The following is a 16,826-nucleotide window of genomic DNA, read 5'->3' as shown; positions in this document are numbered from 1 at the left end:
TGTTTGAGCACATGCATACAGATCTCCTGACAAGACTCACCCTGTGTTTGAGCACATACATACAGGGCTGATAAAACTTACCTTGTGTTAGAGCCCATGCATACAGATCTGACAAAACCTACCTTGTGTTAGAACCCATACATACAGATCTGACAAAACTCAACCTGTGTTTGAGCACATACATACAGATCTCCTGACAAGACTCAACCTGTGTTTGACCACATACATACAGATCTTCTGACAAGACTCACCCTGTGTTTGAGCACATACATACATATCTCCTGACAAGACTCACCCTGTGTTAGAGCACATGCATACAGATCTGACAAAAAATTCACCCTGTGTTTGAGCACATGCATACAGAGCTGATAAAACTCACCTTGTGTTTGAACACATGCATACAGAGCTGACAAAACTCACTCTGTGTTTGAGCAAATACATACAGATCTAACAAAACTCACCCTGTGTTTGAGCACATACATATAGATCTCCTGACAAGACTCACCCTGTGTTTGAGCACATACATACAGCGCTGATAAAACTTACCTTGTGTTTGAGCACATGCATACAGAGCTGATAAAACTCACCTTGTGTTTGAGGACATACATACAGAGCTGATAAAACTCACCCTGTGTTAGAGCACATGCATACAGATCTGGCAAAACTCACCCTGTGTTTGAGCACATACATACAGATCTCCTGACAAGACTCACCCTGTGTTTGAGCACATGCATACAGAGCTGATAAAACTCACTCTGTGTTTGAGCAAATATATAGAGATCTAACAAAACTCACCTTGTGTTTGAGCACATACATACAGAGCTGATAAAACTCACCTTGTGTTTGAGCAAATACATACAGATCTAACAAAACTCACTCTGTGTTTGAGCACATACATACAGATCTCCTGACAAGACTCACCCTGTGTTTGAGCACATGCATACAGAGCTGATAAAACTCACTCTGTGTTTGAGCAAATATATACAGATCTAACAAAACTCACCCTGTGTTTGAGCACATACATACAGAGCTGATAAAACTCACCTTGTGTTTGAGCAAATACATACAGATCTAACAAAACTCACTCTGTGTTTGAGCACACACATACAGAGCTGATAAAACTCACCTTGTGTTTGAGCAAATACATACAGATCTAACAAAACTCACTCTGTTTGAGCACATACATACAGTCAGATAAAACTCACTCTGTGTTTGAGCAAATACATACAGATCTAACAAAACTCACTCTGTGTTTGAGCACATACATACAGAGCTGATAAAACTCACCTTGTGTTTGAGCACATACATACAGAGCTGATAAAACTCACCCTGTGTTTGAGCACATACATACAGATCTGGCAAAACTCACCCTGTGTTTGAGCACATACATACACATCTCCTGACAAGACTCACCCTGTGTTTGAGCACATGCATACAGAGCTGATAAAACTCACTCTGTGTTTGAGCACATACTTACAGAGCTGATAAAACTCACCTTGTGTTTGAGCACATGCATACAGAGCTGATAAAACTCACTCTGTGTTTGAACACATACATACAGAGGTGATAAAACTCACCTTGTGTTTGAGCACATGCATACAGAGCTGATAAAACTCACTCTGTGTTTGAGCAAATACATACAGATCTAACAAAACTCACCCTGTGTTTGAGCACATGCATACAGATCTCACAATACTCACCATGTGTTTGAGTACATGTATACAGAGCTGATAAAACTCACTCTGTGTTTGAGCACATACATACAGAGCTGATAAAACTCACCCTGTGTTTGAGCACATGCATACAGATCTCACAATACTCACCATGTGTTTGAGCACATACATACAGATCTGGCAAAACTCACCCTGTGTTTGAGCACATACATATAGATCTCCTGACAAGACTCACCCTGTGTTTGAGCACATGCATACAGCGCTGATAAAACTTACCTTGTGTTTGAGCACATGCATACAGAGCTGATAGAACTCACCTTGTGTTTGAGCACATACATACAGAGCTGATAAAGCTCACCCTGTGTTAGAGCACATGCTTACAGATCTCACAAAACTCACCTTGTGTTTGAGCACATGCATACAGATCTCACAATACTCACCATGTGTTTGAGCACATGCATACAGAGCTGATAAAACTCACTCTGTGTTTGAGCACATACATACAGAGCTGATAAAACTCACCCTGTGTTTGAGCACATGCATACAGATCTCACAATACTCACCATGTGTTTGAGCACATACATACAGATCTGGCAAAACTCACCCTGTGTTTGAGCACATACATACACATCTCATGACAAGACTCACCCTGTGTTTGAGCACATGCATACAGAGCTGATAAAACTCACTCTGTGTTTGAGCAAATACATACAGATCTAACAAAACTCACCCTGTGTTTGAGCACATACATACAGAGCTGATAAAACTCACCCTGTGCTTGAGCACATGCATACAGATCTCACAATACTCACCATGTGTTTGAGCACATACATACAGATCTGGCAAAACTCACCCTGTGTTTGAGCACATACATACACATCTCCTGACAAGACTCACCCTGTGTTTGAGCACATGCATACAGAGCTGATAAAACTCACTCTGTGTTTGAGCAAATACATTCAGATCTAACAAAACTCACCCTGTGTTTGAGCACATGCTTACAGATCTCACAATACTCACCATGTTTTTGAGCACATGCATACAGATCTGGCAAAACTCACCCTGTGTTTGAGCACATACATACAGATCTCCTGACAAGACTCACCCTGTGTTTGAACACATGCATACAGAGCTGATAAAACTCACTCTGTGTTTGAGCACATACATACGGATCTAACAAAACTCACCCTGTTTGAGCACATACATACAGAGCTGATAAAACTCACCTTGGGTTTGAGCACATGCATACAGAGCTGATAAAACTCACTCTGTGTTTGAGCAAATGCATACAGATCTGGCAAAACTCACCCTGTGTTTGAGCACATACATACAGATCTCCTGACAAGACTCACCCTGTGTTTGAGCACATACATACAGCGCTGATAAAACTCACCCTGTGTTTGAGCACATGCATACAGATCTGATAAAACTCACCTTGTGTTTAAGCACATGCATACAGATCTGACAAGACTCACCCTGTGTTTGAGCACATACATACAGATCTGACAAAACCCACCCTGTGTTTGAGCACATACATACAGATCTCCTGACAAAACTCTCCCAATGTTACAGCACACACTGCCAGGAAAGCTGACAATGCTGTGCCCCGGAGCAGAGAAGATGGACCAGGACCAGGAGAAGATGGAGATCGCCTTCAGTCGACTGATGCGGATGTATTTCAAGATGCTGTGGTTTGTCAGTGGGAGACACATCTTTAAGCAGTCCAAAAAGCTGCAGCGAAGAACTACTTTTACTGGAGACCGTTTGGTAGGTATCAGAATCTGAAAAACAACATTACTTATAGATAATCATATGGTATGAATCAGTAACTTTTGATTTACACCACTTGGGCATTATTCCAGCAATACCATAGTGGCCAACAACAGCGATGTATCACGGACTGTACCCATGTTAGGAAGTAAACCTTTACCAAAGCCATAATGAGCCAATGCTTCAATCACTACACACGAGAATGTCTTCAGATTTTCAAAAGAAGTCTTCATCTATGTCTGTCCACTATCCGCTCTGAGAGTGTGGGTTTGAAATCTCGACGCTACTCCACTTAAAGAAGAATCGGTACATTATGGAGAAAGCGTAATCCCAAATGTCCTGCTGCTCAAACCTCTTGTGCATGCCCAGTATGTATTTATGTTGGGCCTCCTCCTCCTTCTCTTCCTCCTCCTCTTCCTCTCCTCTCTCCTCTTCCACTCCTCTTCCTCCTCCTCTCCTCTTCCTCCTCTCATCCTCTGCTCCTCTCCTCTTCCTCCAACTCTCATCCTCCACTCCTCCTCTCCTCCTCCTCCTCCTCATCATCATCATAACTCTGAATTGCTGTGTCTGTTCTTCAGCTACTGCTATTGAAAATTTGCACTTCCTGTGTACATCATTCCTCTGTTAATATACTAATAGTAATAGTAATAATCCGCTTTTATGGCGCTCATGTCCAGGCACATTACCTGCTCACGGCGCTACGTACATTACTATCCCCAGTCATAGGACACTATCGTACTATCCAATACATATTCAACTCCCTGGGGATCATACAGCCATGCTGCCTGTTAGGCGCAACTAACTAATCACTCACATTGCCAGCGCATCCTCACGGTACCCATTTTACAGCTGTCTCATCGCTTGTATTTCTCACACCAGTTCCTGATATTAACTAATCACTCACATTGCCAGCACATCCTCACGGGTACCCATTTTACAGCTGTCTCATCGCTTGTTTTTCTCACACCAGTTTCTGATATTATTTGATTTTCTTCAGACTCTGGAGTCCAGTGAAGCTCTTAGTGTGACCTCGATACTTATGGCTGCCAGAGAGAAGGACTCCTTCAGTGCCATCGTGAGCAGTCACGGCAACCTGGAACATGTACAATGCAAACCCCACGAGCTGGCCATGGCTCCCGTGTCCGAAGTTTCCCAAATTGACCTGAACTCTTTTGACAACTATCACCATCTCATATTTAAACTCGATCTACGAAACAACCAGATCAAGGAGCTGCCTGAAGATATCTTCACCCGATTCTACAACCTTGCTGACCTCAACTTGGCGCGAAATCAACTGATGACCTTGCCCTCTGTTGCAAAATGTGATCAATTAACATCTATCGATGTTAGCTACAACAAACTAGCAGCCCTGCCCGGAGACTTATCTCATGTCAAGGACAAACTCGTCTTCTTGAACATATCCCACAATCCTCTGTACACACTTCCTGTGGTGGTTCAGTTGTGTAAGAATCTGGTGGAACTACATGCAGACAATGTGGGCAAAGTGCCAAATTTGGACGCAATATGTACCATAATGCCTGGCTTGGAGAAGCTCTCCTTAAACTACAATGTCATCGAGAAGTTGCCGTCTGCTTTACCGTCACAGCTGAAAGTGCTCGGTTTGGCCGGAATTCCCATCATTGAACCGCTGGCGTCGTCCAAAGCAACATATACCTACACATCCTTTGAAACATTTCTCAATGAAAACACAGTCCTGTCGAAAATGTCGGAACAGGTAAAATTTTAGCTCTTCTCTGCCAAAATTATGTAAAATACTATAAGCGTTGACTAACATCCATACCAAATATCTGATCAGGTAACGTCAGTCTGAATTATCTGTAGTGAGTGAGTGAGCGAGTTTGGTTTTATGCCACTTTTAACAATATTCCAGCAATTTCATGATGGGGGGGCTCCAGAAAATGGGCTTCACACATTGTACCCATGTGGGGAATCGAAACTGGGTCTTCGGTGTGACGAGCGAACGCTTTAACCACTAGGCTACCTCACCTCCCCTACTGTCGTGACTGGTCAGTGTCTTCGACAAGCATTGCTTCGGGCTTTTAACCGACATCAAGAGATTGCTCCACAATATTACTGATGCACCCCTGAGAGTGGAGTTAAACCCACTTCACTCACTCACACACTCATCTTATGTTTACCAGGACAGGAAGAACCTGTTCCAGTCTGCCGACCCCGGGAAGACGGGGTCACTGACCCGGGATGGGGTCATACAGATCAACAATACGATGATGTCCAATGAAACATATCTCCGATTTGGACAAAGAAAGGACACTCAAACGAAAGACAAGAGTAAGTGTGACTTAAGACTGACTGACTGAGTTTGGTTTTACGCCGCTTTTAGCAATATTCCAGCAACATCACGGCGGGGGACACCAGAAATGGGCTTCACATATTGTGCCCATGTGGGGATTCGAACACGGGTCTTCGGCGTGACGAGTCAACGCTTTAACCTTTAGGCTACCCCACGGCCCCTGTGACTTAAGAACGAATGTAATTACTTTATTTGTTTAATATGTATCATCTTTAACAGTCCGTTTGAAAATTTGACAAGATCCTTGAAAGCAAAACTGTTTAGTTAAGATAGGACTGATTAGTTTTAGTTCAACTGTGTCGACTCAAACAGTGATGCTTAGGTGCAGACTTGTGATGTGGAAAGCCTTTTGAGGAACAAGTAGCTTAAAGATGAAACAATATTCTCAATGTGTGTGCTGTGGAGACTGTATTGCTGCTATTACTATGGACGGTTGGTTGCCTTAGAGTTGGATCATGTCCATCAAAATGTCTGATCTCGTAATACTTTTGCTTATGTGTCGTGTGAAATGTGAACTGGTTACGGCACCTCCAAATTCCCAGAATTAGCAATAGCCCTCATTAAGCTGAGTGAGTGAGTGAGTGAGTGAGTGAGTGAAGTTCATCCCCTTTTAGCAATATTCCAGCAATATCATAACAAGGGACACCAGAAATGGGCTTCACATATTGTACCCATGTGAGGAATCAAACTTGTATCTTCGGCGTGATGAGCGAACGCTTTAACCACTAGGCTACCCCACTGTCCCTTTAAGCTGACTGACAGGATCGAGTGGTCCGACTCGCTGACTTGATTGACACATGTCATTGTATCCCAATTGCGTAGGTCGATGCTCATGATGTTGATCACTGGATTGTCAGGTCCAGACTTGATTATTTACAGATTGCTGTCATATTGCTGGAATATTGCTGAGTGTGGCGTTAAACAACAAACCAACCAACTAAACGAATTTAAGCTGAAGGGCATGATAAACATGCATTCTCTTCAAAGCAGTGTTAACCTTATCTCGTCCACACATATTGAATGTGTTTCAGAGAGTGGACAGCTCCCAGACTTCCTGATGGCGTGCACAACGCTGGAGACGCTGGACGTGTCCAACAACTGCTTGACCAGCATTGAGGACTCCATATCAGGCCTCACTAAACTAGAGTCTATCAACCTCAGCAACAACCTTCCTCTTGTATCAGTATCTGCAGAAATAACTGCCACTCCACTAAAAGGTGAGTTAGAACACTTCATGTTTGAATTTTGAAAATATTTTGAATGTGTCAGATGGTCAGCTCCCTTCCCTTTATAATATTAGCCTTAGAATAATGAACAGTTTCCATATTAATGATCATTTAATTACGACATTGTTTTAATTGTAATTTTGTATTTGTCATGTCTTTTTAAGAATTGCACTTGAAGAACTGCCCAGCATTGAAAACCCCTCCTAAAGAGGTTGTTGGCAGAGGATTCAAGGCCATCCTGGGATACCTACGGCGACTGAGGATGGGGTCGGTGGACTGCAAGCGAACGAAGTTGATGTTTGTTGGACTTGGAGGAGCTGGCAAAACCAGGTACTGAATCCTCAGCTAAATAAACTCTAATCTGAGTTATGTCCCTTACCTGACAGGATCTGGTTGCCTTTCCTGATTTTCTGTGATTTTGACTCTTGCTTGTTTTCAGTGGCAGAGTTGAGGATGTGTGCAAACCACTCACTCACTCACTCACTCGTTCACTGATTCAGCGTAAAGTGCACATGGTTCCTGTTTGGTTGATTACATGATGTGGACATGAGATGATCTCTTCAGTGAAATTTTGTTTCTTTTATCCCAGCCTGGTTCGAGTACTGACAGATGGCAGCTATGCCTACTACACCGACTACGGTGAAAACATCACCGACGGTATCGACATCACCCGATGGGACGTCCCTGTCGAGGGATCCAAGGAGCCCATCTCCTACAGCACATGGGACTTTGCTGGACAGACCGTCTACTACAACACGCATCAGGTAATGGCGGCAACATGGACGATGTATCTCCCTTGTTGTTTATTCAATTCGAGGAAATGGGTGGAAATGTAAACAGCTACTTTGGTTGAAAGGAGGTGATGCAGAGGCTGTGTAGCTCCTTAGTTGTGTTAGATGTCAGTACATGTCAGTTACAATCGGTTGTTCATAATATTCATCACTGGATTGTCTGGTCATGTCAAGATTATTTACAGAATACCAACAATCATCAGTAATACTGGTTATCATGAAATGGACAGATAAATAAATCTGTTTAAGTTATGTTGGTATGATTTTATGTTGGTAAAAGTTTATGTTGGTTTGAGTTTATGTTGGTTTGAGTTCATGTTGGTATGAGTTTATGTTGGTAAGAGTTCATGTTGGTAAGAGTTTATGTTGATTTGAGTTTATGTTGGTTTGAGTTTATGTTGGTTTGAGTTTATGTTGGTTTGAGTTTATGTTGGTCAGTGCTTATGTTGGTCAGTGCTTATGTTGGTATGAGTTTATGTTGGTAAGAGTTCATGTTGGTATGAGTTTATGTTGGTAAGAGTTCATGTTGGTAAGAGTTTATGTTGGTTTGATGTTAGTAATAGTTTATGTTGGTTTGAGTTTATGTTGGTTTGAGTTTATGTTGGTATGAGATTATGTTGGTCAGTGCTTATGTTGGTGAGAGTTTATGGAGTTTATGTTGGTTTGAGTTTGTGGAGTTTATGTTGGTATGAGTTAATGTTGGTTTGAGTTTAAGATCAAGTTTATGCCAGTAATAGTTTATGTAAGTAAGAGTTTAGGGTGGTAATAGTTTATGTAAGTAAGAGTTTATGTCAGTAAGTGTTATGTCTTACTTTCCATTCCTCAGTTTTTCCTGTCAAACCGAGCCGTTTACTTCCTCCTGTGGAACATCCGACTGGGCTACGAACATGCTGGTCTGGACTTCTGGCTGAGCTCCATCGCATGCCACGCCCCTAAAGCTCCTATACTGGTGGTTGGCACACACTGTGATAAGGTAAGTCCTCCATTGCATGCCACCCCCTAAACTGAACTGACTGAGTAGGGTTTTACGCCATTTCTAGCAATATTACAGCAATATCACGGCGGGGAACACCACAAATGTGCTTCACAAATTGTACCCATGTGGGGAATTGAACCCAGGCCTTCGTCGTGAGGAGCGAACGCTTTAACCACTAGGTTACCCCACCGCCCCCCCACCCCCTACACAAATGATGAAAAAGTTGATAGTGATGATGATGATGATGATGATGATGATTATGATGATACTGGTGATGATAATGATGATCTTCAGGTAGAGAAGCCGAGGATGCCGACAGATGACTTGCTGCGACGCTACCCACAGATCACAGGCTTCTACACAGTCAGCTCGTACACGGGTGAGGGCATCGAGAAGCTGAAGTCTGACCTCATCAAGGTCACCCTGGATCAGAAGTACATGGGGGAGAAGATCCCCGAGGCCTGGCTCAACCTGGAGAAAGTCCTCATAAAGTGAGAGCATGCAACTGTTATTTGTAGATCCTGTTTTCAGGCAGAAATTGGCATCTGTGTTGTCTTAGGCACTGCATTTTGTTGAGGAGAATTGTCCAATAGCAGTGTATGAAATAAGGCCTGTCCGACCACCCGAGATGGGTTAGATTTCTGATGGACGGTCCAAATTTACAGCGAGCCAACCTGATGGTCTGGTAAATTTTGTTGATGTTCCATACATCTGAGTAAATTCACCATATCTGGTCTGGTTAAATCCATTTTGGGATGGTAACATTTTGAAGTTACAAGCCCTGATGTCTGGCTGGGTTTTGGGCTTATTTCATACACTTCCAATAGTCATCTCTGAAACCTATGCTGTGATATTACTGAAATACTGTTAAAAACAATGTTAGTCACTAGAAGCCTCGAGCTCCAGGCTGATTGGCTGATTTGAAAGCCACAAAGCATTACCTTTCAATGTGGGCTCAAAGATCTTGATGAAGCGATTTAGATCTGACTTTTTAATTGGTCGCTTGGGACAGAATAAGTGTGAAGCCACCCACTCTTGCAAATCATCACTCACCATGCCCTCGGCCTGGATTTCAAATTTCTTGTATCATGGTATTGCTGGAAAGAGGAGTGTAGAACCGACTCACTCACTCACTCACTGTTGCAGGGCAAGGAACCAGGATCTGATGCCGTGGAAGGATGTCCAGAAAAGTGGAGAAGTGTGCGGCATAGTTGACGAAGTTGAAGTATGTAGGAGGCACTTAGACAGACTTATACTGTTGTATGAAATGGTTTTACACTGATTACCTCCCCTTGATGTCTTCTTTGTAAGGAAGTTGAACCAAAGTCATTTCATGTATAGCGTTATCTTTTTAACGGCTGATAGTGCTTATTGTCATAAGTGAATGTGTCGCAATTTGCTATACAGAGTTGTGTCCCTTGGGTGAATTGCCCGAATATTATTCAAGTGTTTTCAACTCTCTGTCTCTTTTGCTCTTTGTCTCTCTCTTTCTTTGTCTCTGTCTCTCTCTTATTCTCTCCCTCTTCCTCCCTCCATCCCTCCCTCCTTCAAAAATGCATAAGCGATGTTCCCCAAACCATAGCCAATCGGGTGTTTCTATGTTTTGGAACCTGCAAACATTATTCTACTATTATACAACTCTTTCAGCTCACTCAGTCCATCCAGTTCCTGCACGATCTTGGGTCAGTGCAGTTCTTCAACACTCCCTTCCTGAAGTCCTACGTCGTGGTCCGGCCACAGTGGATTGTGGATGTCATGGCCTGCGTGGTCACTGTGCATGAAGGCCCAGTTCAGGTCAGTCTGACTTTTTGTTGTTATCCCCTGCCGCGCGTTTAGCGCCAAGCGGGGGATATAGTATTAGGCTCTGTCCGTCCGCCCATCCGTACAAATTGGAATATCTTAAGAACCGTTCACTTGATTCTGTTCATATGTGGTACCTAGGTTCATCACAGTATAAGAAAGGTCCAAGTCAGGTTTGGTGACCTTGACCTTCATTTCAAGGTCACAAGGGGACTTTAACGTTTTACCTGCATGTTAAGCTATCTCAAGAACCGTTCACTGGATTTTCTTCATATTTGACACCAAGCTTTATCCAGGGATGGCACAGGGCCCAGTCATTCTTTTTTCAGAGATCGTCCTTGGGGTACATATTATGCATTTTCCGGCTGAAAAATGTCCTGTGACAGTTGTATCAATGTTTTTTGAATAAAAAGATTGAACAATAAATAAACTCTTTTATTTATTATACGGCCCCTACCTCACGGAGTTACCTCCCTTAGCGCATGCGCACCAACTGGGTAGGCTCCTAGACCCGTATCATCATTCCTTCTGCTGTCACTGCCGTGAACAGACGTGTTTATAATAGAACGCACTTCATGAGCCGGACAGCGCTGAAAGCTAATAAGAAAGCTATGTCTGAGACACCACCTGTATGTATGGTCTTTATTTGCCTAAAACAAGGAACAGTAAAGCTTTACAGTTGGTTGTTTCATAATTGTGACTTTGTATTAATACAAAATCGCGAACTTTCCGTGGTTTTACATGCGTGTTGCTCTGCCATGGCGGGAAGTTTAGCGTGCCATGTGAAGTAAATAATATTGCGTATTAAAACCAACTATTACTTTCCGTGGTAACCTTCACGTATTTTTTTCAATGTTTTCTACGTGTTTATATGCTGCTGGCGCTGTTAGCTACATGCTTGCGTGTTTGCTTTCAGGCCTTTTCATCCTGTTCGGTCTGTGGACAGAGAAATTCCGCGGGCGACAGGCATGAGCTATCGTTGCCTGTCTTGAGAAGGCGGGCCCGCGGCGCTGAGTCCTGCCCTATTTGTCTGGCCTTTTCCCCGGGCCCAGAAGAGGCGGGGGCGATCGTTGTTTTATCGTGAGATCGTGGCGGGGAGGGACCTGGCGCGGGTCCCCCGTCTAAAAACAAAGCGAAGCGTCAAAAAGGAAAAAAATCCGAGGCCCTTCCCCTCTCCTACCGCCCGAGTGGTTTTGACATGTCGGTAATGGAATCTATGTTTCAGCAGCATATGGACTCCGTGAAGTCCTTACGTTCGGGAGTCGGTTGGAGGTCTCCGGCAGGAGTTCCTCACCCACTCGGACGAGGCGGAGAGTCGAGGGGTGGATCGCCGGGCTCGGGCTCGATCCCTCAGCCTTGAGCGTCTGTAGATCCGTTGCCTCTGGCTTCGGATCCGGGCCTTCGGCTGCTCTCGGAGAGGAGGTGCTCCCAGTCCCCTCTCGGAGTTAAGCGCGAGGACGTTGAGTATTCCTGGTATTCCGGTCCTTGCGCACACCGCCCCCTTGAGGCGGAGGCACCAGTTCTGCCTGGCCTGCCTCCAGCGTCTCGAGACCCGAGGGTCCACGCCGCGCCGGCTGGCGCTGGCGATGGAGCCGTCTGTCTGTTCTTCCCTTCCTGTGGTTCCTAGCTAGGCAGTCCACGGGTGGGGTTAGGGTCCTCTTACGGAGGAGACCCAGCCTCTGACTTCGGGCTCGGTAGCGCCGAGGCAATGGAGCTTAGGGGAGGTTGAGGAGCATGGCGGAGGCTTCCGTTTTGCTTCGACCTTGCGGGGAGGTCGGCAGAGAATTGCGAGGGCCTACCCCAGGCAGCGGTGCCTGCTGGTTGCGTGGACTCGACTGAGTTCCGCTTGCCAGGCGGCGTTTGCCCCTAGGCAACCCTCGCGAGCGCAGCTCCGCATTCTGCCTTCCGTTGGTCTCCGGGCGTGGTCGATCCCCTCTTGTCTGGTGCCCGATGCGGTTTGACTTACGGATCTCGTCTTGGCGCTACCAGCAGGGGAGGATTCCCTGTTCGTTGTGCCAATTGTAGGCGAATGTGTGTTCACTTCCGTCGCCCTGGGGAGGCTCGGCTTCCTCGGAGCAGCTCCGGCTGCTCGGCAAGGCGCCTGACTCCACCTTTGCCCTGGCATCCCCTGCGACAGCGTGCCCGGACCTCTGAGGAGGTCTACGGAGCAGCGATGCAGCAGGTGCGGGGTGGTGGTCCATGAGGCCTACCTCTCCTCGGTTCAGAGGTGCGGCCCTGGAGGCGGAGGGCATGCTGGCGGCGTGTCGCGCATGTCGTGCTGCTCCGTCAGCTTTGGGAAGTGCAGGCTCACCTGCGCGGCGACTCTTTGCGGTCTGCTGCGTCGGCGGTGATGTCGCGCCAGTCATGGGGATCGCGCAGGCTGTGGCTGTCGGCGTCTAGGTACTTCGGCAGCAACACAGCGAACCTTGCTGGCCCTCCCTTTCCGTCTGGGGCGACCCTCTTTCCAGGGGCCCAGCAGGTCATCACGGGGAGGCTGCGCTGCAGCTACCTCCTTCAAGGACTCTAAGGCCTTGTTGGAGCACCAGCGGGTGTCTGCGCCCCAGCTCCGTGCCACCTTCCTCCGCCGGGTGCAGCCTACACCGAGTCTGCCGGCTGGCCGGCTGCTTGGTAGGGGTAGGCGGAGGAACAGGTCCGCCAAGGGTAGGGGCAAGGAGCAGTCCTCGACTAGCTCCCAGCCTTTTGGCGGCGCGGGAGGTCTGCCCGACCTCCGTTAACCCATCAGGCTGCCGCTCAAGCCGTGTGTCACGCGCCCAGTCAGCTCCGCTACTTTCGGGTCTACACAGCGCTCCTACCCATATCCCAGTGGGAGGCCGCCTCTCTCTATTCCTGCGGAATGGGAGAAGGCTACCAACAACAGCTTGGGTGCTGGCCACGGTCAGCATAGGCCATCTCCCACTGTGGGCGAGGTCCGCCCGACTTCACGGGCATCGTCGCACTCCGGTGCCGTCATGTCAAGCCAGAGGCGGACATATTGCGCGACGAAGTTCAGGCTCTGCTGGACAAGTCCGCCAATCGGCGCATTCCACCGGGAGAGGAACAGGCGGGATTTTATTCCGCGTACTTCCTCGTCCGAAGAAAAGGCGGCGGGTTCCGTCCGATTCTCAACCTCAAGGGGTTGAATCGCATGCTTTCGAGTACCATCCTTCAAGATGGAGACACTGCGCTCGGTGATCTCATCTGTTCAGCCCGGCGATTGGCTCCGTCAATGGACCTAAAGGATGCGTATCTGCATGTACCCATACATCCATCGTTCAAGCAGTACCTTCGGTTCTCTTACGGCCGGGATGTATTACCAATTCAGGGTGCTCCCCTTGGGCATATCGACTGCCCCAAGGGTGTTCACCAAGCTCATGTTAGTCCCAGCTACCCTAGCTTCGCTTTCGCAAGGAAGGGCGTTGTTACCCTTACCTAGGCGACTGGTTGCTCGGAGCACTAACACAGCCAGCGAGTCAAGATGCTACTCACACAGTGATAGACATTCTAACTTTCGACTGGGGTGGATCATCAACCTCAAGAAATCCGACCTGGTACCCACCCAGGACTTGGTTTTCTTGGGCGCGATTCAAGCGAACAAGGATCTCGTTTCCTTGTCGCCCGACCCGGGTCACCAGAGTTCGGAGATGGTATCTTCATTCCTCTCCCAGCCCCAGGCACCAGCACGGACTTGGCTCCGTCTACTGGGCCATATGGCGGCGGCGATCTCTGTAGTGTGGCGGGCGGTTGAGATCGTCCCATACAGCAAGCTTTGGCTCTGCTGTGGACTCACCGCGGAGGATCTGGGCGCAGTCTCACAGTCCCGAGTGGTTGACACCTCACCTTCAGTGGTGGACAAATGTCGGGAATCTCACCAGGGGTTCCCCTTGGAAATCCCGGCGCCAGCTCTCACAGTTCAGACCGATCGTCCCTCACGGGCTGGGGGTGTTCTGGGCAGTCTGTCGGCTTCGGACTCTGGTCGAAGCGAAGCCCACCTTCACATCAGCGTGTTGGAACTGAGAGCTGTGCGGTTGGTATTGGCGCTTCAGAGAGCATGTCCGTGGCCAGGTAGTCCGTCTTCAGTTAGACAACCAGGCGGCCATGTCGTACATCCTGAAGCAGGGAGGCCGCGGTGTCCCCAAGCTCCTCCGGGGCGTGGGACTTTCTCCTCTGGTGCGACCAGTGCGATTGTCAGGTACTCCCTGTTTATCTCCGGGGGCTGGAGAGCGTGTGAGCAGATCGCTCTCTCGCCGGATCCTGGCCCGCGAGTGGGATGCTCGACAGGCAGATATTCACAGTAATCTCCCAGTTATGCGGGTCGTTCGAGGTGGATCTGTTTGCGTCCGGCGGGGCGCATCAGACACCGTGTTCTGCTCGGATACGGACCCAGAGGCGTTGGCTGCCGGCGCCTTCCTGCTGGATTGGATGGGCAAAGTGCTCTGGGCGTTCCCGCCGTTACCACTCATTCCCGTGTCCTTTCACAGCTGTCCACCCAGCCAGCTCGGCTACTTGTGCTACTGGCACGCTTTGGCCGTCACAGAGCTGGTTTCGGTAATTCTCAGGTTTCTGGCTCAGCCTCCTGTTCTATTACCTTTGCGACCGGACATTCTCACTCAGAGCGGGCCCCCACCCAAATCCACGGATTCAGTGGGTGGCTTGGCCTCTGTCAGGTCTAACCTCGAGGCGCAGCGAATTCCTGCAGCAGTTGCAGACACAATTCTGGCTTCGGTGGGGATTCGACAAAGCGTTCAGTCACGAGGATAGGTGGTCCCGCTATGCTGCGCTGGTGTTCAGATAGGGGATTGCAGATCCCTTTTCTGCGGATTTAGTCCGAGTATTGGAGTTTTTGCAAGCTCGTTTGGAAGAAGGCCTGGCGGCTTCGACCATTCGCGGCTACTCCACGCTATTTCCACTTTTCACACCCCTGTCGATGGTGCTCTTCTGGGGCAGCACCCTCTCGTCTGGCGCTTTCGCTGCTGGCGGAGCGGATTCGACCTGCTCTCAGGCGAACCAGTCCACCTTGGGATTTGTCGATCGTGTGCTCGATTGGCTGTCGGTCCCACTTTCTCACACCTATCGGCTATTTCCATTCAGTTGTTGACCTGGAAGCTGTTTTCTGGTGGCGGTAACATCTGGTCGTAGGGTCGGCGATTTACATGCTATGTCGTCCGACCGGCTGACTGTGTTTCACATGGATCGTGTCAGTATTAAGCCTCCCAGATACTTACCGACCCGAAGGTCGATCCGCTTTCCATGTGACAGCTCCTATCGAACTTCCTACTCTTACCCAGCCTTCCACATCGGGGACCACTCCTCTGAGAGCACTCACCCGTTGGATGTCCGTAAGGCGCTCAAAGTCTATATCAAGCGGACGCGGGGGATCCGTGCGGGTACCCAGCTGTTCTGTTGTTACAGTGGCGGGAAGGCTGGTCTGCCAGCGAGCAAGCAGACTTTGTCTCGCTGGCTAGTCTCGTGTATTTGTGCCGCTTATCAGGCTAAGGGCAAGCCTCCCCTGAGGGGTTGAAGGCTCACTCGGTCAGGGCAGTAGCAGCCTCAAAAGCTTTTGCATCGGCACTCCCATTGAAGAGATCTGCTCCGCCGCTATTTGGAGCCGGCCAAGCACGCGTTTATCGCCATTATCAGCTCGATCGCATTCCCGTGTCGTGCGAGCTTTGGCCGTACTGTTCTCTCCAGTGGACAGTGTCCTGCCACCCTGACCGAGTGAGTCTTGGTTTATTGGTTTGTTTTGGCTACTGTACAATAATTCCATTATTGACATGTCTGCTACTGTGTGCTCACTCAGAGAACCTGTACCCCCTTCGATTCTCTCACGGAGTTACTATATCGTTAGTGAGTGGTATTTTGCATTCCCCTACGGTGCTCTCATGTAGCCACTTAGTGGGTGGGGATTCATTGACATTCGCACTCGTGTGCAATGTCTCATTATGCTAGAGAGGTCGTCTTTGAGCACAATTCCTCCCTGTCAGTTCCCTCCCATAATGCCTCTCGCGCGCGAAAACTGGGACAAGTGACAGGTGAGTGTTATGGCGTCTGTTCAATTTTTTCCATGATACGATCGCTATATTTGTGTGTGCTTGGACAGAATTCCCTCCTCCCTGGCCTCCGGTCTTTGGGAGTCTGTGTTTATGCATAATATGTACCCCAAGGGCGATCTCTCTGAAAAGAATTAACCAAACCTGCAGAGGTTTTCAATTCTTTGAAGAGAGTCGATCTTGAGTAAGGCCTCCCACCTCCCCGCAATTG

General features: G+C 47.8%; 1 protein-coding gene across 1 annotated transcript in view; it reads left to right on the top strand.

Moving 5' to 3' along the window:
* The window catches only part of LOC124273077, a 65,148-nt gene that overhangs the window by 15,978 nt on the left and 32,344 nt on the right, over positions 1-16,826 (top strand). Inside the window, 10 exon segments of the mRNA XM_046708290.1 lie at positions 3,246-3,440; positions 4,441-5,178; positions 5,606-5,753; positions 6,807-6,992; positions 7,166-7,331; positions 7,591-7,765; positions 8,619-8,765; positions 9,063-9,259; positions 9,915-9,993; positions 10,416-10,562. Coding sequence (XP_046564246.1) covers positions 3,246-3,440; positions 4,441-5,178; positions 5,606-5,753; positions 6,807-6,992; positions 7,166-7,331; positions 7,591-7,765; positions 8,619-8,765; positions 9,063-9,259; positions 9,915-9,993; positions 10,416-10,562 — 2,178 coding nt within the window.

This window comes from Haliotis rubra, unplaced genomic scaffold, assembly GCF_003918875.1.
Source record: "Haliotis rubra isolate DU_JTF1 unplaced genomic scaffold, ASM391887v1 Scf176, whole genome shotgun sequence".
NCBI lineage: Eukaryota > Metazoa > Mollusca > Gastropoda > Lepetellida > Haliotidae > Haliotis > Haliotis rubra.
The sequence above is the reverse complement of the archived record's forward strand: the minus strand, read 5'-3'. Positions and strand labels throughout refer to the sequence as shown.